Source organism: Somniosus microcephalus, chromosome 6, assembly GCF_052327205.1.
Source record: "Somniosus microcephalus isolate GS21.2 chromosome 6, FLI_Smic_1.0, whole genome shotgun sequence".
Taxonomy (NCBI): Eukaryota; Metazoa; Chordata; class Chondrichthyes; order Squaliformes; family Somniosidae; genus Somniosus; species Somniosus microcephalus.
This window is the reverse complement of record NC_140992.1, coordinates 28,240,049-28,265,912: the sequence shown is the minus strand read 5'-3', so window position 1 is coordinate 28,265,912 and position 25,864 is coordinate 28,240,049. Positions and strand designations below refer to the sequence as shown.

The following is a 25,864-nucleotide window of genomic DNA, read 5'->3' as shown; positions in this document are numbered from 1 at the left end:
TTAGTAGTTGTTTCACGTTTCTCCCTTTCAAACGCTACATTGAACTTGATCATGTTCTGATCGCTAGTGGATAAATGTTCACGCACAGTTAGGCTATTAACTAAATCTGGCTCATTACTCATTACTAAATCTAATATGGCATGCCCCCTTGTTGCCTCTAGGACATATTGTTGTAGAAAACTATCCCGGACACACTCAAGAAATTCACTCCCTTTCTGACAGGTGCTTGTCTGCTTATCCCAATCTATATGAGTTAAAAGTCCCCCATTAAAACCACTCTGCCTTTGCTACATGCTTGTGTAATCTCTGAATTCATACAATCTAGCACGTCACAGCTGCCACCAGGGGGCCTAGACATAACTCCCAGTACTGTCTTAAATCCTTTCCTATTCCTTACTTCTACCCATAAAGTCGCCACTGCCTGCTTACCTCTCGTTATATCCTCCCTTGTCATTGAAGCAATGTCCAGTCCCTCAGGTTTGTTCTTTGGATGTCTGGATTGTTTTGATGCATGTAATTAGGATTTCCATTGTCAGGCTGGAGAAACGTAGAGGGGGGGGGGGAGCTGAGGAGGCTCTTTATGCATACTGTTAATGTGGGGTGCAAATGTGAAATTTGAATCCCATTGCCTCAAATATTGCTAAAGACCATTCTATCAAGCATAACAAGGAGGGGTTTCAATGCCAGCTTTTCTCAGTTCAGAGAGGGTACCATGGTAGGAGTGGTATTTTAGTTCCTGTATCGATGCAGTACAGTTGTATATGTTTTGATTTACAAACCTTAGTGTGAAAGAAATATCGCAGGGCTCAAAAATGAACCCAAGCCTGCTATAATGCCTATTATATGTAGCAGTAGGGGCCAGTGATCTTGGTAGTTAGCTGGTCTAAATATATTTGAATGTGCTAACTTTAACTTGTTGCCCTGTCCACATGCATAGAGTTGCATGTGCTCTTTGCAAACAACATCCAGTAAATCCTTGTGAGCATTGGGTGCAGGCGATACTTTGTCAAACGTAAGAGAATATATTTTTAAACAAAGTGGTGGTGTTTTTAAATAAAACTAAAAACCAGTAACATTTGTCAGCTGTTGATCCTATTGCCTAGTGTTTCTGTAACTTTACTTTTGAACCACATTGCTGTAAAAGCTGCTTTCTATAAAAACAATTTTGGGAGGAGATAAAAGCTGGAAATACACAGGATCTACATAGAAAAAAGACAGGAAAACATATCGGGTGTAAACCCTTAGCCTGAACTAGATTCTGATGAAGGGTTTGTACCCAAAAGTTGACCTGTCTTGTCTTTGCACAGATGCTGGTGGAGTTCCAGTTTTTTCAGTAGATGATTAGCTGTATGGACATATCTGCGATGTCTGTAATTTCTGTGGATAGTGTTAATGTTATCCAGGTGTTTTCTGCTCATTTTAAATGCTGAAATTACCTGAGTGTTTTATATCGCTTTGGACATTTACTGCTAGTCATCAGTTGCAAAGATCATCATGTTTTCTCTTCTCCAGCGTGCTTCTGATCAACTAAAAACCTACTGCACCGGCAAAATGACTGCTTCAAAGAGGACCCTCAGTAAAAAAGAACAGGAGGAAATTAAAAAGAAGGTAAGGAATTTCTGTAGTATACATGGAAGGCATATAGGATAAAAATCAGTCGAAACAAAAGGGGAAAAAAACCTGCAAATTTGAAATGTCAAAAAGAGTGTTGAAAATACACAGCAGGTATGTTAGTATCTGAAAAGAGAAAAGAAAGGCCGAGTCCTGCCAAAAGGTCTCTAAACTTTTGTTAACTATTCTGTTCCCTTTTCGAGTGCCCACAGACCTAATGGCCCAGAAGTTCGGGTCGGAGGCTTCCCGCGGGTGCCAGCCTCTGACCTGCACTTAGCTAGCGCGCCGGCCATTGAGCTGTGGGCCCCCGTGGTATTCCGATCCTGGGCCTGCTCCAACTGCCGGTGCGCAGTGCTTGCGTATCCCAGGGGCGCAGTTAGTTCGAAGAGTCCCCTGGGATCACATGGGCCATGGAGAGCCAATGGTAGCAGGGAATGCTCCATTCATAAATTTGACAGTAAGAGATGTCAAACCTATAAATACTATAAGCCCCAAAACATAACAAACATCAAAAACATTTTTTTTTTTTTTTAAATCACATTTTTGAAATAACTATTTTAAACAATAATTTAAATTTTTGAAAAAATTAATTACATTTTCTAACGGGGCTAAAAAATAAACTTACCTTTCTTTAAAGTATTTAAAAATAATAAACTGTGGAAAAATGTTTTAATTTTAATTAATTCACCACTTACCTTGTTAAAAGCAGGCCTTGTGCCTGCTTTTTAAAAGTCTAACTCCTAGAGACTTGCCCTCCCGGAGAACCCTGCAAAAAAAAAAAAACGTAAGTTCGATGCGCACGCGCTGCCTCTCCGGCGCACGCGTTCCACCTGTCAACCTCTTCTTTCAAGGGAACGGAAGTTCCGGTTTCCCGCGCATGCGCAGTGCATGCACGAAACTGGCACTTTCGTTGGGCCTACGCGTGAGTACTCACCCGTGGAGACCCGAATTTCTGGGCCATTATTTTCAGCATTTCCTGCTTGTGTGTTATGGGGTGGGATGCAGGGGGAAGGGCGATGAAATGGGACTCAATATAAATAACTAAAAAGGTCTACCATATTTTACCCATCATACTTGGAGTTAATTTTCATCTGTGCCAGAGTTTTAGTGGTATGCATTAATTTTTTATAACTACTTTTTATTGAGAACAGAATTTCTTCAGTGTTGGTTGTAAAGTTGACATAATAAAAAATATCTAAAGAAAACATACTACAGTTTTCAATTTTATTTTGTTCACCTAATCTTCTCCTTTCTACCTAAAGGTGTGGCTCCAAGGGTGCCAGCGGTCCTCTGGTACTTCACCCAAATAACCGTTCTTAATTTAAGCCATATACAGTCAATGTTAGCTGGCTATTCCATCTTTGAAAGGGAAGAGAGGAGGCCCTTGCAACTGAGCCGAATCCTCTCCTGACCTAATGTCTGTGAAATCGTGCACTTTGCAGCAAGAGTTACTGGATAGTGATCAGTGATGGGAGCCCCCCGCCCCTGCAAACAAGGGGTGCAGGAACCAACTGTGGAGTCAAACTGCCATCCACACCGAGATCACCTCATTAGGCATAGAACACAATATTTTGGTCTGCATGGCTTTACCAGCTAGCCATTGGGGAACAAGCAAACACATTCACTTTTTCCTTCATACCATAACTTCAAATACCCTAGTTTGTAAACTTATCAGATTTCTGTGTGCTACATTAATTTGGTGTGTTTACATACATACATACATACATGCGCGTGTATAAAGAATTCTGTAATTCACCACTACATTCCAATATTCAAACCAATGGGACAATTAGTGTATGCCCCTTAATCGGCTAAATGATCTTAAATGTTTTTTTCTGTGAAACCGTCTATAGTAAATCTGGTTACAAATGCAAGAGACTAATGTTAAACACTTTCTTTCAGGAAGATGAGAAGGCAGCTGCTGAGATATATGAGGAATTTTTAGCCTCCTTTGAGGGAGCTGACTCCAGCAAAGTAAAAGCTTTTGTTAGAGGGGGCATTGTAAATGCAACGAAAGGTGAGTTTGAGAAATGTATGCTGTGTTTGCACATACAGGTAGACTATCCTTTATCCGAAAACCTCGGGACCAGCCGAGTTTCGGATAAAGGAGAATTTCGGATTTCGGAAGGTGGGTCGGCGGGGGGTCGTGCGCACGACTTACGCTGACGCTCAGCGTAAGTCAGTCGGGGTCGGGGCCAGCGGGGTACGAGGGGGGGGGGGGTCGGCGGTTGTCAGGGCTGGCGGGGTCCGCGGGGGGGTCGGCGGTTGTCGGGGCCCGCGGGGGGGGGTCGGCGGTTGTCGGGGCTGGCGGGGTCCGCGGGGGGGTCGGCGGTTGTCGGGGCCCGCGGGGGGGGTCGGCGGTTGTCGGGGCTGGCGGGGTCCGCGGGGGGGGTCGGCGGTTGTCGGGGCTGGCGGGGTCCGCGGGGGGGTCGGCGGTTGTCGGGGCTGGCGGGATCGGCGGTTGTCGGGGCCGGCGGGGTCCGCGGGGGGGTCGGCGGCTGGCGGGGTCGGCGGTTGTCGGGGCTGGCGGGGTCCGCGGGGGGGTCGGGGCTGGCGGGGGGGGGTCGGCGGGGGGTCATGCGCACGACTTACCTTTATCCGAACTTCCGCAACCGGAACCCTCTAAAAACCGAAGGTTTTTTCGTTCAGCGTAAGTCGTACGCACGACTTACGCTGAACGAAAAAACCTTCGGTTTTTAGAGGGTTTCGGTTTTCGGAAGTCCGGATAAAGGGTAGTCTACCTGTAATAGTTTTAACCCAGAATGTAGGGGAAATACCACTTTATTGAAATGGGTCATGTCATGAGTCCCTTCACGATCCAAATAGAATTGGAGCAAGTTGTTTTGCAATGTTGATGTCTAGGCTTGAACTATTTTCCCATGGTAAAACTTCATGAATTAACCTATCCTCTCCATGTAGGTAAGGATTTAACCCCAGAAACAAAATGTGGTACAAAATGGACAGTTTTGTTTGACCGAATGGCCTTTTGGTGTTCCCAGAGATTTTTAGTTTCCTAACACATCTACTTTTCACTCTTCTAGCACTTTTAAGTTGAGCTGTGTTCTTGACGCATGTTTTCTATTGTTGGGAGCTCTTTATCGTAGGCAGGAGTTTTATAGTCTTTCAAAGAATCCCCAATTAATAAGCCACATTTGGATCTGTGGCCAAATGGGTTCCCGGGAGAGAGGGTTCCAGCCTAACTGAACTCTGGGCATCCTGGAGAGGGAGTTGGCTTCATGGCAGCCACATCTCCTTACCAGTGCTAAAGCTGCTCATGAGGGGCTGGATTAAACAGTTGGTGACAGTAGGCTTTGTATGTGGTATTGGACTTGGGTGTTTAAAATATTAAGGTGGCTGACCATATTGCAAGCTGCCCTGTGTAATTCCTTCCACCATGCTGATGGTCGAGTTCTGTGTCTTTTAGCAGAAGAGGAAACTCCTGAGACTTTGATGACAGCTGGTAGAAGATGTCACCTGGAGGGTAGGTTATGAGAACATGCCCTCCTAGATTGGGTTTGGTAGTGACCATAATTGCTGTTCCAGAGAGACGAGCAGCTGTTTCTGAAGCATTGCACTTGTAAATATTGAAACCAAATTGTGGTGTGCCCATGATGTAGTCAGGAGGATGGTGGCATTCTGTCAGAGCCCAAAATGTAAAGTTTAGCTTGGCAGAACCAGTGGTGCTCTAGTGGCTGTTTGTTTTTTCAAAGGTTTTCTCCTGGACAGTGTTATTGTTGGAAGTCTCCCTTGAATGCAGAAGTTGAAATACAGTTAACCATCAACTGGCTGCCCAGGGGTTGGTGGATACCTTGGATCATGAACAGGCTCTGGTCTTAGCATAGAAGGCACATGTGCCCAAGGTAATCAGCAACTGGTGAGATTGATTTTAAGATATCTTTGGCTGGATCCTGGTGCACAAACCAACGTACAAAAAAGTTGCTTCTAATGAACACATTTTCTCTTTCTCTCCCACCTGCACCCTGGGCCAACAGTTTAATTGGTCACTTGGTACAATTTCACTGATCCTGCAACATCCAAACTTGCTGCAGCTCTAATTTAGGGTTAAAACAAACGTAGCTATAAAGTACCAAATGTTGCTAACATCTTGTGACATGGTTAACCCTTAAATTGCTGGCAGTTTTAGGGAATTCTGAGCTCCATGATCTTGTGTATATAGAAGTTACAACACAGGAGGTGTATATTGGCATTGTAGAACCACTAGAGACCAGTGTCGAACTGTTAGTATTGCGAAAGCACAAATAAACTTGCAGAATGTGTGTGTAATTGACAAATTAATTTCAATGTAGGTAAGTGTGAGGTGATGCATTTTTGTAGGAAGAATAAGGAAGCCACATACTGCTTGGGTAATAAGAGCGGAAATGGGGTAGAGGAGCAATGGGATCTAGGGGTACAGATTCACAAATCACTAAAAGTAGCGACACAGGTTAATACGGTCATAAAGCAAGCCAGGCACTGGGGTTCGTTTCTCGAGGGATAGAATTGAAAAGCAGAGAAGTTATGTTAAACTTGTTTGAACCTTGGTTAGACCACACTTGGAGTACAGTGCATAGTTCTGGTCTCCATTTTATAAATAGTATAGTTGCATTTAAGAGGAAGCTAGATAAGCGCATGAGGGAGAAAAGAATAGAAGGATATGCTGATGGGGTTAGTTGAAGAGGGATGGGAGGAGGCTCGTGTGGAGCATAAACGCCAGCATAGACTGGGCCGAATGGCCTGTTTCTGGTCTGTAGACTATGTATGTAACAGGCCGTTCAGCCCAACCAGTCAGTGTCCAATCTAATCGTGAATGTTGACACAATTACTGCCTCAACTACTAACCCTGGAAGTGAATTCAACAGCCTCACGACTGTGTGAAGATTTTCCTGACACCTCTTTTGCATTTAATCTTGCGGTTAGTCACTTTCAGAAATGCCACATGTAGTTGTTGGTCTGATCATACAGATAATCTGAGCATAGCCTCGGAGGGGAATACCTGTTTTGAGATATTTCTCCTATTCCAATTGGAGAGCGTGAATGATCCATGTCCAACCTGAGCATGATGGAGGTGCAGTAGGGAGGAAGGTACAGGTTGAACCCCGGTAATCCGGCACCCGACGGTTCGGCACCTTCAGTGGTCCGGCACGAGGAAGGTCCTGCTGTCACATTCCCTCCCTGGGATGGGGCCGGCTCGGGCTCGGGTCCTGGGACCGCTGCCGGGTCAGGATCAGCGCCTGGACCGCGCAGCATCACCGACGGCTCGGTGGAGCGATCGAGCCCGAGCAGCCCGTTGGGCGGCGGGGTCAGTGGCGGCACAGGGAGGGCAGCAGCAGGAAGAGGAGGAGCAGGTGGTGGCGGTGTTTGTGGTGACTTTCGACACCTTCAGTGGTTCGGAATATTTAATGGTCCGGCACCGGCCTGGTCCCGAGGGTGCCGGATTACCGGGGTCCAACCTGTATCCATGCATGGCAGATGTTTAAAAGATCTGCAAATGGATTTATAGGAAATTTTCAGTTGACTTTCCTTGTAGACAGTGATCAGGATAGAAACTTAGGTACCAGTCATCCGATGAATAGACCAAAATAATTATTTCTCAATACTTTGGAATCACAACTAAATTACCTATTTGCCTAATTCCTCCAACAATTCTGAACAGCACCATGTGCATGGATTGTTAATTTAAGTTTGACATTACTATAGTCTCTTCAGGAATGATGTGGGCAGTTGGGTGAGATACTCTAGCCAGATGATGTGCAACTTCCACCATTAAATCATGAAATTCTGATACAAAATGCCACAGCTGGAGCAAGCAACCAAAATACCCCATCCCTCCCCAGAACTTTTATTGAAGTGATTAAGAACAGACTATTCTGCTTTTTATGGCTTCTGACCAGTAACACAGCCCTTTATCAGACTGGTATTGGTATAATGGTTTACAACCATCAGCATGAATTAGTTGCAAGTGCACACAGTGCCACAGTTGGAACCCAGAAATTGCATTATTGTGTTTGTGTGAAAATAAAGAATTTATTTAATAGCATAAAGCTTTATTTTTGCACATTAGAAGAGCGAGTGGAGGAACAGAAAGGAAAACTGTACAAGCCTTCTACACGAGTTCCAGAGATAAAAAGCTTACTGCCAGAGAAATCATCTCCACCGCCTTTCACATCAGACCCCAAAAAGCCAGTAAGTGTCTCCTTTTGATTACTGTATAATACATGAGTCTTGAGCCATCTTTTTCTAAATTTGCAGACTAAAACAAGTCAAATGCACTGGAACTGCATACAGCCCCAGATAGATCTGTATAGATCAAGGGTCACTACATAACATGAGGAATAGGAGCAGGAGTAGGCCATTCGGCCCTTCGAGCCTGCTCCGCGATTCAATGAGATCATGGCTGATCTTCTGCCTCAACTCCATTCACCGGCCCTATCGCCATATCCCTTGATGCCCTTACTAGTCAGAAATCTATCAACTTCTGTTTTGAATATACCCAATGACTGAGCCTCCACAGCCCTCTGGGGTAGAGAATTCTAAAGATTCACCACCCTCTGTGTGAAGAAGTTTCTTCTCATCTCACTCCTGAATGGCCTACCCTTTATCCTGAGGCTGTGGTCCCTGGTTCTAGACTCCCCAGCCAAGGGAAACATTCTCCCAGCATCCACCCTATCAAGCCCTGTAACAATTTTGTATGCTTCAATGAGACCCCCCCTCATTCTTAATTCAAGAGAATACAGGCCTAGTTTACTCAATCTCTTCTCCTACGACAGTCCCGCCATCCCAGGAATCAATCTCGTGAACCTTCGATGCACTCCCTCTATGGCAAGTATATCCTTCCTTAGGTAAGGAGACTAAAATTGTACACCGTACTCCAGGTGTGGTCTCACCAAGGCCCTATATAATTGGAGTAAGACTTCTCCATTAATGTTATGAATGGGGACAGCACATTGGAGTTCTAACATGGTAATTTATAGACTTGTGCCTGTAGTGCCCATCATCAAGTTTCCAGAGAGCCATTCTGCAGTTGACAAGTGCAGACTAGGTGCTTCCTCACAGGGAGGGTGGAAAAATCAGCGACTTGGTGAATTTGGTCTGCCCCCACACTTCCTAGCTGTCTCCTATAGGACACCATTGGATGACAATTGGAACTACATCTTTGGCCTGTTCCCTCAGTAAGGCATGGTGTGGAGACAAGTTGAGATTTTTTTTTGTTGAAAAAAAGTTAAAACTAAAATGTACTTTGTGCCCCATTTGGATCAGTGAAATTATCCAGTGAGTCAGTTCCTCTTGGTTAGTGTGTGGAAATCATCCAGAGTATTTACCGATCCCCGCTGGAAATGCATGAGTCGATGTTCAAGAAAGAACTTGCATTTATATAGTGCCCTTCTTACTGATTTATGAGGAAAGGTTGAGCAGGCTGGGCCTATACTCACTGGAATTTAGAAGAATGGGAGGTGATCTTATTGAAACATGGAGGGGGCTTGACAAGGTAGATGCAGAGAGGATGTTTCCCCTCGTGGGGAAATCTAGAACTCTGGGCACAGTTTTAGAATAAAGGGTCGCCCTTTTAGAACTGAGATGAGGAAGAATTTCTTCTCTCTCAGGGTCGTAAATCTGTGGAATTCTCTGCCCCAGAGTGCTGTGGCGGCTGGGTCATTAAATACATTTAAGGTGGAGATACAGATTTTTGCAAAATAAGGGAGTGAAGGGTTATGGGGAGCGGGCGGTGAAGTGGCTTTGAGCCTAAGATCAGCCATGATCTTATTGAATGGCGGAGCAGGCTCGAGGGGCCAAGTGGCCTATTCCTGCTTTTATTTCTTATGTTCTTATGTTCTTTCATGACCTCAGGACATTCCAAAATGCATTACAGCCAATGAAGTACTTCTGAAGTGTAGTCACTGTTATACAGAACGATAGCATAGTGGTAATCTAGGGAATGGTAGCATAGTGGTAATGTTACTAGGCTAGTAATCCAGAGGCCTGGACTTAATGATCCAGAGACGTGAGTTCAAATGGCAACTGGGGAATTTAAATTCAGTTAATTAAATAAATCTGGAATAAAAAGCTAGCATCAGTAACTATCAGATTGTCGTAAAAACCCATCTGGTTCACTAATGTCCTTTAGGGAAGGAAATCTGCTGTCCTTACCCGGTCTGGCCTATATGTGACTGCAGACCCACAGCAATGTAGCTGACTCTTAACTGCCCTCTGAAATGGACAGACAAGCCTGACATAGTCATACTCTCAGAATCATAGCTTTCAGCCAATGTCCAAAACTCTTCCAATACTAGCCCTGGGTATGTCCTGTCCCACCGGACAGGACAGACCCATCAGGGGTGGCGGCTCAGTGGTATACAATCGGAAAGGAGTGCCCCTGGGAGTCCTCAACATTGACTCTGGACCCCATGAAGTCTCATGGCTTCAGGTCAAGCATGGGCAAGGAAACCTCCTGCTGATGACCACTTCCCGCCCTCCCTCAGCTGATGAATCAGTACTCCTCCATGTTGAACACCACTTGCAAGAAGCACTGAGAGTAGCAAGGGCACAGAATGTACTCTGGGTGAGGGAATTCAATGTCCATCACCAAGAATCTCTCGCTAGCGCCACTACTGGCTGAGTCCTGAAGGACATAGCTGCAAGTCTGGGCCTGCGACAGGTGGTGAGAGAACCAACATGAGGGAAAAACTTACTTCACCTCTTCCTCTCCAATCTACCTGTTGCAGACACATCTGTCCATGACAGTATTGGTAGCAGTGACCACCGCACAGTCATTGTGGAGACGAAGTTCCGTCTTCACACTGAGGACACCCTCCATCGTGTTATGTGGCACTACCACTGTGCTAAATGGGATAGATTCAGAACAGATCTAGCAGCTCAACACTGGGCATCCATGAGGCACTGTGGGCCATCAGCAGCAACAGAATTGTATTCCACCACAATCTCTAACCTCATGGCCTGGCGTATCCCTCACTCTACCATTACCATCAAGCCAGGGGACCAACCGTGGTTCAATAAGGAGTGTAGAAGAGCATGCCAGGAGCAGCACCAGGTGTACCTAAAAATGAGCCGTCAACCTGGGGACGCTGCAACACAGGACTACATGCATGCTAAAAAGCAGAAGCAGCATGCTATAGACAGGGCTAAGCGATCCCACAATCGATGAATCAGATCAAAGCTCTGCAGTACTGCCACATCCAGCCGTGACTGGTGGTGGACCATTAAACAACTAACGGGAGGAGGAGGCTCCATGAACATCCCCATCCTCAATGATGGTGGAGCCCAGCACGTTTGCAACCATGTTCAGCCAGAAGTGCCGAGTGGATGATCCGTATCGGCCACCTCCTGAGGTCACCACCTTCACAGAAGCCAGTCTTCAGTCAGTTCAATTCACTCCACGTGATATCAAGAAACTGCTGAGCGCACTGGATACAGCAAAGGCTATGGGCCCTGACAACATCCCGGCTATCGTGCTGGAGACTTGTGCTCCAGAACTAGCCGGGCCTCTAGCCAAGCTGTTCCAGTACAACTCCAGTACTGGCATCTATCCGACAATGTGGAAAACTGCCCAGGTATGTCCTGTCCACAAAAAGCAGGACAAATCCAATTTAGCCAATTACCGCCCCATCAGTCTACTCTCAATCATCAGCAAAGTGATGGAAGGAGTCATCGACAGTGCTATCAAGCGACACTTACTCACCAATAAACTGTTCCCTGATGCCCAGTTTGGGTTCTGCCAAGACCACTCCGCTCCAGACCTCATTACAGCCTTGGTCCAAACATGGACAAAGGAGCTGAATTCCAGAAACATAGAAGATAGGAGCAGGAGTAGGCCATTCGGCCCCTCGAGCCTGCTCCGCCATTCAATGCGATCATGGCTGATCATCCAAATTCAGTACCCTGTCCCTGCTTTCTCCCCATACCCCTTGATCCCTTTAGCCTTAAGAAATATATCCAACTCCTTCTTGAATATATTTAATGAGCTGGCCTCCACCGCCTTCTGTGGTAGCGAATTCCACAGGTTCACCACTCTAGGTGAAGAAATTCCTCCTCATTTCTGTCCTAAATGGCTTACACCTTATCCTTAAGACTGTGATCCCTGGTTCTGGACTACCCGACCATCGGGAACATCCTTCCTGCATCTAGTCTGTCCAGCCCTGTCAGAATTTTATAAGTTTCAATGAGCTCACCTCTCATTCTTCTAAACTGTAGCGAGTACAAGCCCAGTCGACCCAATCTCTCCTCGTATGTCATTCCTGCCATCCCAGGTATCAGCTTGGTGAATCTTCGCTGAACTCCTTCCATGGCAAGAACATCCTTCCTCAGATAAGATGACCAAAACTGCACACAATACTCGATGTGGTCTCACCAAGGCCCTGTGCAACTGCACCAAGACATTCTTGTTCCTGTACTCAAACCCTCTCGCTACGAAGGCCAACATACCATTTGCCTTCTTAACCGCCTGCTGCACCTGCATGCTTACCTTCAGCGACTGGTGCACAAGGACACCCAGGTCTCGTTGCACTTCCCCTTCTCCCAATCTATTGCCATTTAGATAATAATCTGCCTTCCTGTTTTTGCCACCAAAGTGGACAACCTCACATTTATCCATGTTATATTGCATCTGCCATGTTTCTGCCCAATCACCCAACATGTCCAAATCATCCTGGAGTTTCTCGACATCCTCCTCATAGCACACACGCCCACTCAGCTTTGTGTCATCTGCAAATTTGGAGATATTACATCTAGTTACCTTGTCTAGATCATTAATATATATTGTGAATAGCTGGGGTCCAAGGACCGATCCCTGCGGTACCCCACTAGTCACTGTCTGCCACTCGGAAAAGGACCCATTTATTCAAACTCTTTGCTTTCTGTCTGCCAACCAGTTCTCTCTCCAAGTCAATACCTTGCCCCCAATCCTATGTGCCTTAACTTTACACGCGAATCTCTTATACGGGACCTTAACGAAGGCCTTCTGAAAGTCCAGATACACCACATCCACTGGTTCTCCCTTATCTATTTTACCAGTTACATCCTCAAAAAATTCCAGTAGATTAGTCAAGCACGATTTACCTTTTGTGAATCCATGTTGACTTTGTCCGACCCTGTCACTGTTTTCCAAGTGCTCTGCTATTACATCTTTTATAATGGACTCTAGCATTTTCCCCACTACCGATGTCAGGCTTACAGGTCTGTAATTCCCTGTTTTCTCTCACCCCACTATTCAAAAAAGGTGGTAAACATTAGCTACCCTCCAATCCATGGGTACTGTTCCAGATTCCATTGAATGTTGGAAGATGATCAGCAATGCATCTACTATTTCTAGGGCCACTTCCTTAAGTACCCTAGGATGTAGATTATCAGGCCCTGGGGATTTATCGGCCTTCAATCCCATCAATTTCCCTAACACCATTTCCCTACAAATACTGATTTCTTTCAGTTCCTCCCTTTCATCAGACCCTATGTTCCCTGGTATCTCTGGGAGGTTATTTGTGTCCTCCTTTGTGAAGACAGAACCAAAATATGTATTTAGTTGGTCGGCCATTTCTTTGTTCCCCATTATAAATTCCCCTGATTCTGACTGCAAGGGACCTACGCTTGACTTCACCAATCTTTTTCTCTTCACATATCTATAAAAGCTTTTACACTCAGTTTTTATGTTCCCTGCAAGTTTACTCTCATATTCTATTTTCCCCTTCTTAATTAATCCCTTTGTCCTCCTTTGTTGAATCCTAAATTGCTCCCAATCCTCAAGATTATTGCTTTTTCTGGCCAATTTATATGTCCTCTCCTTGGATCTTATGCTATCCCTAATTTCCCTTGTTAGCCACGGTTGAGTCACCTTTTTTGTTTTATTTTTATGCCAAACTGGGATGAACATTTTCTGTAGTTCATCCATGCGGTCTTTTGAATGTTTGCCATTGCCTATCCACCGTCAACCCTTTGAGTGACATTCCCCAATCAATCCTACCCAACTCGTGCCTCAGACCATCGTAGTTTCCTTTATTTAAATTTAGGACCCTAGTCTCTGAGTCAACTACTTCATTCTCCATCTTAATGAAGAATTTGATCATATTATGATCGCTCCGACCCAAGGGGCCTCGTACAACAAGATTGCTAATTAATCCTTTCTCGTTACATAATACCCAGTCTAAGATGGCCTGATCTCTGGTTGGTTCCTTGATATATTGGTCCAGGAAACCATCCCGTAAACACTCCAGGAATTCCTCCTCCACAGTATTGTTACTAATTTGGTTAGCCCAATCTATATGTAGATTAAAGTCACCCATGATGACTGCTGTGCCCTTATTGCACGCTTCTTTAATTTCCCTTTTAATGCCATCCCTGACCTCTGTATTACTGTTTGGAGGTCTATATACCACTCCCATTAACGTTTTCTGCCCCTTGGTATTTCACAGTTCTACCCATACAGATTCCACATCATCAGAGCTAATATCCTTCCTTACAATTGTGTTAATCCCTTCTTTAACCAATAATGCTACCCCACCTCCCTTTCCTTTTTGCCTATCTTTCCTGAATATCGAAGGTGAGGTGAGAGTGACTGCCCTTGACATCAAGGCAGCATTTGACCGAGTGGCATCAAGGAGCCATAGTAAAACTGAAGTCAGTGGGAATCAGGGGGGTGGGGGGAACTAGCCACTGACTGGAGTCATACCTAGCACAAAGGAAGATGGTTGTGGTGGCTGGAGGTCAATCATCACAGCTCCAGGACATTGCTGCAGGAGTTTCTCAGGGCAGTGTCTTAGCCCCAACCATCTTCAGCTGCTTCATCAATGACCTTCCCTCTAACATAAGGTCAGAAATGGGGATGTTTGCTGATGACTGCGCAGTGTACAGTGTCCAGTGTCATTCACAACTCCTCAGATAATGAAACAGTCCATGCCTGCATGCAACAAGACCTGGACGACATTCAGGCTTGGGCTGATAAGTGGCAGGTAACATTCGCACCACACAAGTGCCAGGCAAGGACTCTCCAACAAGCGAGAGTCTAACCACCGCTCCTTGACATTCAATGTCATTACCATCGCCGAATCCCCCACCATCAACATTCTGGGGGGGTCACCATTGACCAGAAACTTAACTGGACCAGCCACATAAATACTGTGGCAACAAGAGCAGGTCAGAGGCTAGGTATTCTGTGGCAAGTGTTTCACCTCCTGACTTCCCCAAAGCCTTTTCACCATCTGCAAGGCACAAGTCAGGAATGTGATGGAATACTCTCCGCTTGCTTGGATGAGTGCAGCTCCAACAACAATCAAGAAGCTCGACACCATCCAGGACAAAGCAGCCTGCTTGATTGGCACCCCATCCACCACCTTCAACATTCACTCCCTCCACCACCGGTGTACCGTGGCTGCAGTGTGTACCATCTACAAGATGCACTGCAGCAACTCACCAAGGCTTCTTTAGCAGCACCTCCCAAACCTGCAACCTCTTCCACCTAGAAGGACAAGGACAGCAGGCGTATGGGAACACCACCACCTCCAAGTCACACACCATCCTGACTTGGAAATATATCACCGATCCTTCATCGTAACTGGGTCAAAATCCTGGAACTCCCTTCCTAACAGCACCGTGGGAGTACCTTCACCACACGGACTGCAGCGGTTCAAGGCGGCGGCTTACCACCACCTTCTCAAGGGCAATCAGGGGTGGGCAATAAATGCTGGCTGCCAGCGATACCCACCTCCCATGAATGAATCAACAAAAAAAATTGGACATGAGGCAGCCAATTTGCACACTGCAAGGCCCACAAACAGCAATATGAGAATGACCAGATAATCTGTTTTAGTGATGTTGGTTGAGGGATAAATATTGGCCAGCGCTCCCCTGTTCTTTGATGGTGCCATGAGATGGTTTACGTCCAGTCGAGAGGGCAGACGGGGCCTCGTTAAGATGAAGACGGGTCTAACTTTGGGTACAGTGCTCCCCAGTGGTCGAATAGCATGGTGACACTCATTGTTGAGCTTCAGATGTGAGGAATGGCTGCTTGGGTGAGGTGCCAGAGGGCGCCTGATGCTTGTGGAACAGTATCTCAGCAAGGGGTCAGTGCCTTGAGAGAAAATTGGAACAAAAAAAGGTGCAAAAAGACAAACTTTTTTTGAAACCAAGAATAGACATTTTAAATAAAAACAAAATGCTGGAAATACTCAGCAGGTTAGGCAGCATCTGTAGAGCGAAACAGTTAACGTTTCAGGTCGATGACCCTTCGTCAGAACTGGATAAAGTTGGAGATGGACCAGGTTTTAAGGGAGGGGAGGAAAGAACAAAAGGGAAGGTCTGTGATAGGGTGGAAGGCAGGAGAGATTAAAAGACAAAAGGGATGATGGTGCAAGGCAAAAGGAGATGGTAATGGGACAAGCTAAGAAACAAAAGATGACTCTAGATGAAGTGTAAATGGCAATGGCAGAATGATCGACAGCTGCCATGTGAGAGAGAAAAAAAATGATCGGGGCCGAGGTTATGGTCTGAAATTGTTGAACTCGATGTTGAGTCCAGAAGGCTGTAAAGTGCCTAATCGGAAGATGAGGTGCTGCTCCTCGAGCTTACATTGAGCTTCATTGGAACAGTGTAAGAGGCCGAGGATAGAGTGGGAATGGGGCGGTGAATTAAAATGACAGGCGACCGGAAGCTTGGGGTCACCCTTACGGACTGAACGGAGGTGTTCCGCAAAGTGGTCGCCCAATCTGCGTTTGGTCTCCCCAATGTAGAGGAGACCACATCGTGAGCAGCGAATGCAGTATACTAGATTGCAAGGAGTGTTTGGGGCCCTGGATAGTGGGAAGGGAGGAGGTAAAATGGCAGGTGTTACATCTGCGCTTGCACAGGAAAGTGCCAGGCGAAGGGGAAGAGGTGTTGGTGGTGATAGAGGAGTGGACCAGGGTGTCGCGGAGGGAGCGTCCCAATAGACATTTTAATGTCATTGGTTTGGATAACTATGCTGTGTGGTGTATTGAGCCATACAGATCAGCAAGGTCTCTGATTTGATCCCTGTTCTGTGTTAGCTGGTCTCGTTTGGTAAGCTAGACTCCCGGCTCCTCATTACTTAAGGCCCGTTATTGGAAGTGCCTTGTGTGGCAATTGGGCTGCTGCTGATTGCCATGTAATCTCATAGATGAAGTATTTCCACTTCTGCGAGTTATTGGAGAATTGTTGACCACTGTGGAACATTAGCCTAGTATAACTCATTGCTTTCAGGAGATGGGGAAAGAATGAATGAGTAGAAACAGATCAAAAACAAGGTGGAAAAAGGTTTAGAGTCATAGAGTTTTACAGCACAGAAAGAGGCCCTTCGGCCCATCGTGTCTGCGCCGCCCATCCATCCCTGTCCAGTCTAATCCCATTTTCCAGCATTTGGTCCATAGCCCTGTATGCAATGGCATTTCAAGTGCTCATCCAAATGCTTCTTGAATGTTGTGAGGGTTCCTGCCTCTACCACCCTTTTAGGCATTGAGTTCCACATTCCAACCACCCTCTGGGTGAAAAAGTTCCTCCTCAAATCCCCTCTAAATCTCCTGCCCCTTACCCTGAATCTATGCCCCCTTGTTATTGACCCCCCTACTAAGGGGAAAAGTTCCTCTTTGTCTACCCTATCTATGCCCCTCATCATTTTGTACACCTCAATCAGGTCCCCCCTCAGCTTTCTTTGCTCCAAGGAAAACAACCCCAGCCTGTTTAGTCTTTCTTCATAGCTGAGGCGCTCCATCCCAGGTAACATCCTGGGGAATCTTCTCTGCACCCTCTCCAAAGCAATCACATCCTTCCTATAGTGAGGCGACCAGAACTGCACACAGTACTCCAGCTGTGGCCTCACCAGCGTTTTGTACAGCTCCATCATAACCTCCCTGCTCTTATATTCTATGCCTCGGCTAATGAAGGCAAGTATCCCATATGCCTTTTTAACCACCTTATCTACCTGTTCCGCTGCCTTCAGAGATCTATGTACATGTACACCAAGGTCCCTCTGACCCTCTGTACTTCCTAGGGTCCTACCACTCATTGTGTATTCCCTTGCCTTATTTGTCCGTCCAAAATGCATCACCTCGCACTTTTCAGGGTTAAATTCCATTTGCCACTTTTGCGCCCAACTGACCAACCCGTCTATATCGTCCTGTAGCCTGAGGCTTTCCTCCTCGCAATTTACCACCCCACCAATTTTCGTGTCATCTGCAAACTTACTGATCATCCCTTTTACATTCTCATCCAAATCATTTATGTAGATCACAAACAACAAGGGACCCAGCACCGATCCCTGAGGTACCCCACTGGACACAGGCTTCCAGTCACAAAAGCAACCTTCGACCATCACCCTCTGCCTCCTGCCACTCAGCCAGTTTAGGATCCAACGCGTCAAGGCACCCTGGATCCCATGGGCTCTTACCTTCTTGACCAGTCTCCTATGCGGGACTTTGTCAAAGGTTTTACTGAAGTCCATGTAAACCACATCCACAGCATTTCCCTCATCCACCTCCCTAGTCACCCCCTCGAAAAATTCAATCAGATTTGTCAGACATGATTTACCCTTGACAAAGCCATGCTGACTATCCCCGATTAATCCTTGCCTCTCCAAGTGGAGACTAATTTTGTCCCTCAGAATTTTTTCCAATAATTTCCCTACCACAGATGTTAGGCTCACTGGCCTGTAATTCCCTGGTTTATCCCTGCTACCCTTCTTGTATAATGGTACTACATTAGCTGTCCTCCAGTCCTCTGGTACATCCCCTGTGGCCAGAGAGGTTCTGAAAATTTGTGTCAGAGCCCCTGCAATCTCCTCCTTTGCCTCCCACAGCAGCCTGGGATACATCTCGTCCGGGCCTGGGGATTTATCCACTTTATGGCCTGCTAAAACCGCTAGCACCTCCTCCCTCTCGATGCTAATATGTTCAAGTATGTCACAGTCCCCTTGCCCGATTTCTATGTCTGCATCGTCTTTCTCCATAGTGAACACAGATGCAAAAAATTCATTTAAAACCCCACCTACATCATCTGGCTCTACACACAGATTGCCACTTTGGTCCCTAATGGGCCCTACCCTTTCCCTGGTTATCCTCTTGCCCTTAATATACTTATAAAACATCTTAGGATTTTCCTTTATTTTGCTCGCCAGTATTATTTCATGGCCCCTCCTCGCCCTCCTAATTTCTTTTTTAAGTATGCCCCTGCACTTTTTATACTCCTCTAGGGCTTCTTCCGTCTTTAGTCTTTTGTAACTGCCAAAAGCCCCCCTTTTATTTCTAATGCATTTTTGTATCTCCCTTGTCATCCAAGGCTCCCTTTGCTTGTTGGTCCCACCCTTGACCTTTACAGGAACATGTTGGCGCTGTACTCTCTCTATTTCCCTTCTGAAAGTCTCCCACTGTTTTGATGTGGATTTTCCTATAAGTAGCTGCTCCCAGTCCACTTTGGCCAGATCCTGCCTTATCATATTAAAATCGGCCTTCCCCCAATTTAGAACCCTTATTTCCAGGCCGTCTTTGTCTTTTTCCATGACCACCTTAAATTTCACCGAATTATGGTCACTGTCGCCAAAATGCTCTCCTACTGATACTTCCACCACTTGCCCGGCTACATTCCCCAGAATTAGGTCCAGTACCACCCCCTCTCTTGTAGGACTTTCTACATGTTGGCTCAAAAAGCTCTCCTGGATGCACTTTAAGAATTCTGCACCCTCTAAGCCTTTCACACTCTGACTATCCCAATTTATATTGGGGAAGTTGAAATCCCCCACTATTATTACCCTATTATTTTCACACTTCTCTGAGATTTGCCTACATATCTGTTCCTCTATCTCCCCCTGACTGTTTGGGGGCCTATAGTACACTCCCAGCAAAGTGCTTGCCCCCTTTTTGTTTTTAAGTTCTACCCATATGGCCTCATTTGAGGAACCCGCTAATATATCATCCCTCCTTACAGCAGTAATTGACTCCTTAATTAATATTGCAACACCCCCTCCCCTTTTACACCCCCCTCTGTCTCGCCTGAAGATTCTATACCCCGGAATATTGAGCTGCCAGTCCTGACACTCCCTCAACCATGTCTCCGTGATGGCAACAATATCGTACTCCCATGTGTTCAACAACAACTTCAGTTCATCCACCTTATTTGCAAGACTCCTTGCATTAAAATAAATGCCTTCCAGCCCTGCCATACTCCCTTTTGCCTTCACATATTTGCTCTGCCTTCCCAGCTGACTTGTTTTTTCCTCTGTATTTGGCTGTAAATCACCCCCTACTATAGCTCCACTCTGTACCCCATCCCCCTGCCAAGTTAGTTTAAACCCCCCCCCCCCCCCCCCAGCAGTGCTAGCAAACCTCCCCGCAAGGATATTGGTTCCCCTCTGGTTCAGGTGTAAACCGTCCGACTTGTACAAGTCCCACCTTTCCCAGAAGCAGACCCAGTGATCCAGGAAACTAAAGCCCTCCCTCCTGCACCATCCCTTTAGCCACGCATTCATCTGTTCTATCTTCCTATTTCTATACTCACTAGCACGTGGCACCGGGAGTAATCCAGAGATTACAACCTTTGAGGTCCTGCTCTTTAATCCTTCACCTAGCTCCCTAAATTCTTGCTGCAGGACCTCATCCCTCTTTTTACCTATGTCGTTGGTACCAATGTGGACCACGACCTCTGGCTGTTCACCCTCCCCCTCCAGAATGCCCTGCAGCCGCTCAGTGATATCCTTGACCCAGGCACCAGGGAGGCAACAAACCATCCTGGATTCACGTCTACGGCCACAGAAACGCCTGTCTGTTCCCCTTACTATAGAATCCCCTACCACTATTGCTCTCCCACTCTTTTTTCCCCCCTTCCTGGGCAGCAGGAGCACCCCCAGTGCCAGGAAGTTGGCTGCTGCTGCCTTCCCCTGGTGAGTCATCCCCCTCAACAGTATCCAAAGCAGTATACTTGTTTGAGAGGGGAATGGTCACAGGGGTCTCCTGCACTACCTGCCTGCTTCTATTGCTCCGCCTGGTGGTCACCCATTTCCTGTCTTCCTGTGCAGCCCTTCCCTGCGGTGTGACCAACTCACTAAACGTGCTATCCACGACCCTCTCAGCATCGTGAATGCTCAACAACCCATCCACCCGCAGCTCCAGCGCCTCAATGCGGTCTGCTAGTAGCTGCAGATGGATGCATCTCTGGCACACGTGGTCATCGGGCACCGGGGTCCCTGAATTCCCACATAGAGCAAGAGGAGCATATCACGAGGCTGGGCTCACCTGGCATGACCTTCCCTTTACTTAATTTTAATTGGTGATAGTAAATAAATTTAAATTATCTCTAAGGCGCTTGTAGTCTACCAACAGTCCCTGCTACACCAGAAAAGACCCTAGTAACTCTAAGCTACAGAGTTAAAGTTTAAAAAAGAGAAATACTCACCAACCAATCACTTACTTTGTTTAAAGATTAGGTGAAGGGATACCTGCTTTCATTGTTTATAGGTTAGGTGTCGGACTGGATCAGTTTGTAGCACTCTGGCTTCGAAGTCAGGTTATGGGTTCAAACCTCACTTCAGTACTTGAGCATGCAAGTTAGCCTGAAACCTCAGTGCAGTACTGCGTTGTTGCAGGTGTTGTCTTTCGGATGAGGAGTGGACGTAAAAGATCCTATTCACTATTCGAAAAAGAGCACGGGGTTCTCCCAGTTTGTGGCTAGCAACCTTGGAACAGGACTAGGATTATTATTTGAATGGCAATAGATTGGGAGAAGGGGAAGTGCAAAGAGACCTGGGTGTTCTTGTGCACCAGTCGCTGAAGGTAAGCATGCAGGTGCAGCAGGCGGTTAAGAAGGCAAATGGTATGTTGGCCTTCGTAGCAAGAGGGTTCGAGTACAAGAACAAGGCTGTCTTGCTGCAGTTGTACAGGGCCTTGGTGAGACCACACCTTGAGTATTGTGTGCAGTTTTGGTCACCTTACCTGAGGAAGGACGTTCTTGCCATGGAGGGAGTGCAGCGAAGATTCACCAGACTGATACCTGGGATGGCAGGAATGACGTACGAGGAGAGATTGTGTCAATTGGGCTTATACTCACTGGAGTTTAGAAGATTGAGAGGGGATCTCATCGAAACCTATAAAATTCTGCCAGGTCTGGACAGACTAGATGCAGAAAGGATGTTTCTGATGGCCGGGGAGTCCAGAACCAGGGGTCATAGTCTAAGGATAAGGGGTAAGCCATTTAGGACTGAAATGAGGAGGAATTTCTTCACCGAGAGTGGTGAACCTGTGGAATTCTCTGCCACAGAGGGCGGTGGAGGCCAGTTCATTAAATATATTCAAGAAGGAGTTGGATATATTTCTTGAGGCTAAAGGGATCAAGGGATATGGGGAGAAGGCAGGGACAGGGTACTGAATTTGGATGATCAGCCATGATCTCATTGAATGGCGGAGCAGGCTCGAAGGGCCGAATGGCCTACTCCTGCTCCTATCTTCTATGTTTCAGCCCCGCGAGCCTGTTCCGCCATTCATGGCTGATCTGTATCTCAACTTCATCCACCTGGCTTGGCTCCGAATCCTTTTATACACTTGTCTAGCAAAAATCTACCTCGGATTTAAAATTATTAATTGAGCTAGCACCTACTGCTTTTTGTGGGAGAGAGTTCCTCGCTTTTACCACCCTTTGCCTGAAGAAGTGTTTCCTAATTTTGCTCTCTAGAATGGCTTCCTTCATTTATAAATGGGGCATCACTTCTTTAAACCATACCGCCAAGAACAGATTAACTGGTCTTTTCTCACGTGCTGTCTGAGATACTGCTGTGGGCAAATTCGCTGCCACGTTTGCCTACATAATAGTAACTACACTTCAAGTCATTCGTTGGGCGTGGTGAATTTTGTGTTTTTGATCTTGAAAGCATGTGCTGTTTTAGCAGCTTTAACTATATACACAACTTAAATGTCTCAATGCAGATGAATTTTTTCAATTCTTAATTTCAACAATATCATTGAAATTATTTTGTTTTAGCCCCTAAAAAAGGGTGAAAAGGAGAAGAAAAAAAGTAATTTGGAACTATTCAAAGAGGAATTAAAACAGTAAGTAAACGTTTGTCAACCCTTTTTTTTAAAATAGTATGTTTTGACAAATTAACTCTTTATTTGTGGTGTATTAAATGGGTTTGATTCGGGTTTCAGAATTCAAGAAGAACGCGATGAACGGCAGAAAACAAAAGGGGGTAAGGATACTCCTTTCAGGCCGAGTCGATTTGAGCCTCTGCCATCAGAAGATTCTCCACAAAATCGTCGCTCTTGTAAGTAAAATCTTTTTGCTGTGCCAGAACTGTAATCCAGTCCGGCACACTTCGTTTTTAACAAGGGTTTGATTATATTTTGGGTGTCAAATACTAGGTATGTAAATTTAAAAAAAAAAAAAAAATAAGTCAGAAGTATATAGGGCTCCTACCCATGGGTCACTGGATCAATGCAATTTGTTTTGTTGCTGTCTCTCTTTTAAAATTAGTTTGCCACGTAGCTTTTGAGTTAACTTTATAATTGTTATTCCCCATACCAAATCATTGTTTTAATTTGAAAGTAGGCCTCTTGGGAATCATCCTGGTGAATGTTTTTAAAAAGTAAGATTTCACCTCAATGACTCATAACCAGCTTTTAACCAAAGGTGTTCATTTACTGGACCTGGGGTTGCATCCAAAATTCTGTTTAATTTTACAAACAGCGATTGTGTATGTGTGCACTTTGTGCCTAGCATGAAACCAAAAAATATTGTGCAGCTGCAAAAAGGCACTTAATTTTTGTGACAAAAAGTGATGCATTCTGGAATATTGTACGTGCTTGTTTTTATTTAGCAATTGTACAATCATAGAATGGTTACAACGCAGAAGGAGGCCATTTGGCCCGTCGAGCCTGTGCTGGCTCTTTGCAAGTGCACTTCAGCTCGTCCCACTTCCCTGCCCTTTCCCCGTAGCCCTGCAAATCTTTTTCCTTCAGGTACTTATCCAATTTCCTTTTGAAAGCCACGATTGAGTCTGTCTCCACCACCCTTTCAGGCAGTGCATTCCAGATCCTAACCACTCACTGGAGGAAAAAAAAAAAAAAAAGTTTTTTCTCATGTCGCCTTTGGTTCTTCTACCAATCACCTTAAATCTGTGTCCTTTGGTTCTCGACCCTTCTGCCGATGGGAACAGTTTCTCTCTAGCTACTCTGTCTAAACCCTTCATGATTTTGAACACCTCTATCAAATCTTCTCTCAATCTTCTCTGCTCTAAGGAGAACAACCCCAGCTTCAATCTATCCACATAACTGAAGTCCTTCATCCCTGGAACCATTCTTGTGAATCTTTTCTGCACCCTCTCTAAGGCCATTGCTGACTTTGATTTGCTAATTGGAATATTTAGATGCTTCTACTCATTTTGCAAGGCAAAACTTATTGGAAGTTATTTTTTGTTTTGCATGTTTTTTCCCTTTGTTTCACTTTAAAGGGTATGCTATTCTCATGTTAAATGTCGGTGCCTTTTGGGCACATGGATGCCATCCTGTAACCGGACACTAGGAGGTGCATGAGAGCAGCCTGAAGTTATTTTTTGCTCCTAATGATGCGCAGCTCTTCCAGTGTTTGAGGAAGTGTCTGGCCTTTTTTTCATGACCTTTGACCCCTATTTGCATAGCCTGCCCTGTTGCGATTCTGGCTGAAGGGTTGGCGAACAAGAGTTTCTGCCCATCACAGTTAGTCATATCTGTATTGTAGATGAAAATCCTCTCTCATTTCTAATTGGAATTTAAATATTAAATATACTAAAAAATCATCAGGGAGGAAAGGGTGATCAAGAAAAGCAGATGTATTCTTAAGTAATATCTGATTTTGCCAATGGGGGCTTGAACCTGTAACTGCTCCCATCCCTCCGTCCCTTCAAAATCCACTAACATAGAGCTTTGGATTATATCCCGTTTCTTTTTGCTCCCCCATCGAACAGCTGACAAAAATTCTCCAGTAAGAGAATCTAGGAATAGGATAAGGCCACTGGACCCAATAGATCTTTTTGGGCCCTTTTCCTTACATCCACCCACCTGTCTTCTCACCATACCGTTCAAATTAATATTTATTTAATATATATAGCTCTTGCTCGTTCTCGCTGTCAACTTCAGTGGCCTTCATTTGCAACTTGTTCAATTTTATCCGTTGGTTGGAAAAAGTTGTGCCTAACTTCCTGTTTTTAAAAAAAAAAAAAACTTGTGTACATAAGATCACTGCTACAACTGTCGGTTGTCCAGTACATTTGGCAGTGAACTGACATTAGGTGTGGTAAGCACGAGAAAAAATGTAACATTTTATATTTGAGTACGGAGTCTTATCCAGTGGGTGTTGTTTGGTTCATGGGAGTGAAAAGGAAGTGGTTTGGTCTGTTGGAATTCTGTGTTTGGATCCGATTTAAACATAAGAACATAAGAAGTAGGAGCAGGAGTAGGCCATACGGCCCCTCGGGCCTGCTCCGCCATTCAATAGGATCATGGCTGATCCGAATCTAGACTCACGTCCACTTCCCTGCCCGCTCCCCGTAACCCCTAATCCCCTTATCTGCTAGGAAACTGTCTATCTCCATTTAAAATTTATTTAATGTTGCAGCTTCCACAGCTCTCTCGGGTAGCAAATTCCATAGATTTACTACCCTCTGAGTGAAGAAGTTTCTCCTCATCTCAGTTTTGAAAGGGCAGCCCCTTATTCTAAGATTATGCCCCCTAGTTCTAGTCTCACCCATCAGTGGAAACATCCTCCCCGCATCCACCCGATCAAGCCCCCTCACAATCTTCTATGTTTCGATAAGATCGCCTCTCATTGCATTTGCAGCTGATACCACCAAATGGTCTTTGCAATTTCTGTGGTCAGTACTGCTGGTTTGCGGTCGCAGTACATTTCTACCTTGTGTCTCGTCCGTATTTGAAAGCACAGCGCATTGAAAAAAATATTATGTCTCTTTTCAGCGGAATCTTCAAGGAGAAACAGACAAACAAATGGTAATTATTGCTGCTTCATATTTTGGGAATGCTAAACTTTTTCGCTTGTATGATTTTTTTGAAAGTTTTACTGAGAATTTGTTTTGTCTTTTAGCGCTTGAGGAATTTACTCCCGGTTCACACGACGCCGGCGATCCAACTACTACTAATTTATATATCGGTAACATTAATCCGAAGGTAAAACATTTTTTTAATTCAAAGTGGCCAAAACACAGCAGTTATCATCCTAGAAAAACGTATTCAGAGTTTAAATGGGAATTCTAAATTCATTATATTTGTGT

General features: G+C 45.4%; 1 protein-coding gene across 6 annotated transcripts in view; it reads left to right on the top strand.

Annotated features, from left to right (window-relative positions):
• Nucleotides 1-25,864, top strand: part of u2surp (U2 snRNP-associated SURP domain containing) — a 99,084-nt gene that overhangs the window by 18,435 nt on the left and 54,785 nt on the right. For 2 of the 6 annotated variants that reach the window (XM_085989874.1, XM_085989872.1), the window contains exons 3-10: nt 1,513-1,608; nt 3,514-3,628; nt 5,039-5,092; nt 7,673-7,794; nt 22,585-22,652; nt 22,752-22,867; nt 25,551-25,583; nt 25,678-25,760. In XM_085989874.1, coding sequence (XP_085846000.1) covers nt 1,552-1,608; nt 3,514-3,628; nt 5,039-5,092; nt 7,673-7,794; nt 22,585-22,652; nt 22,752-22,867; nt 25,551-25,583; nt 25,678-25,760 — 648 coding nt within the window. In that variant the 5' untranslated portion in view covers nt 1,513-1,551. Of the gene's footprint in view, nt 1-1,512; nt 1,609-3,513; nt 3,629-5,035; nt 5,093-7,672; nt 7,795-22,584; nt 22,653-22,751; nt 22,868-25,550; nt 25,584-25,677; nt 25,761-25,864 lie in introns of all 6 variants that reach the window. The other 4 variants (XM_085989873.1, XM_085989871.1, XM_085989877.1 and 1 more) reach the window with 2 other exon arrangements.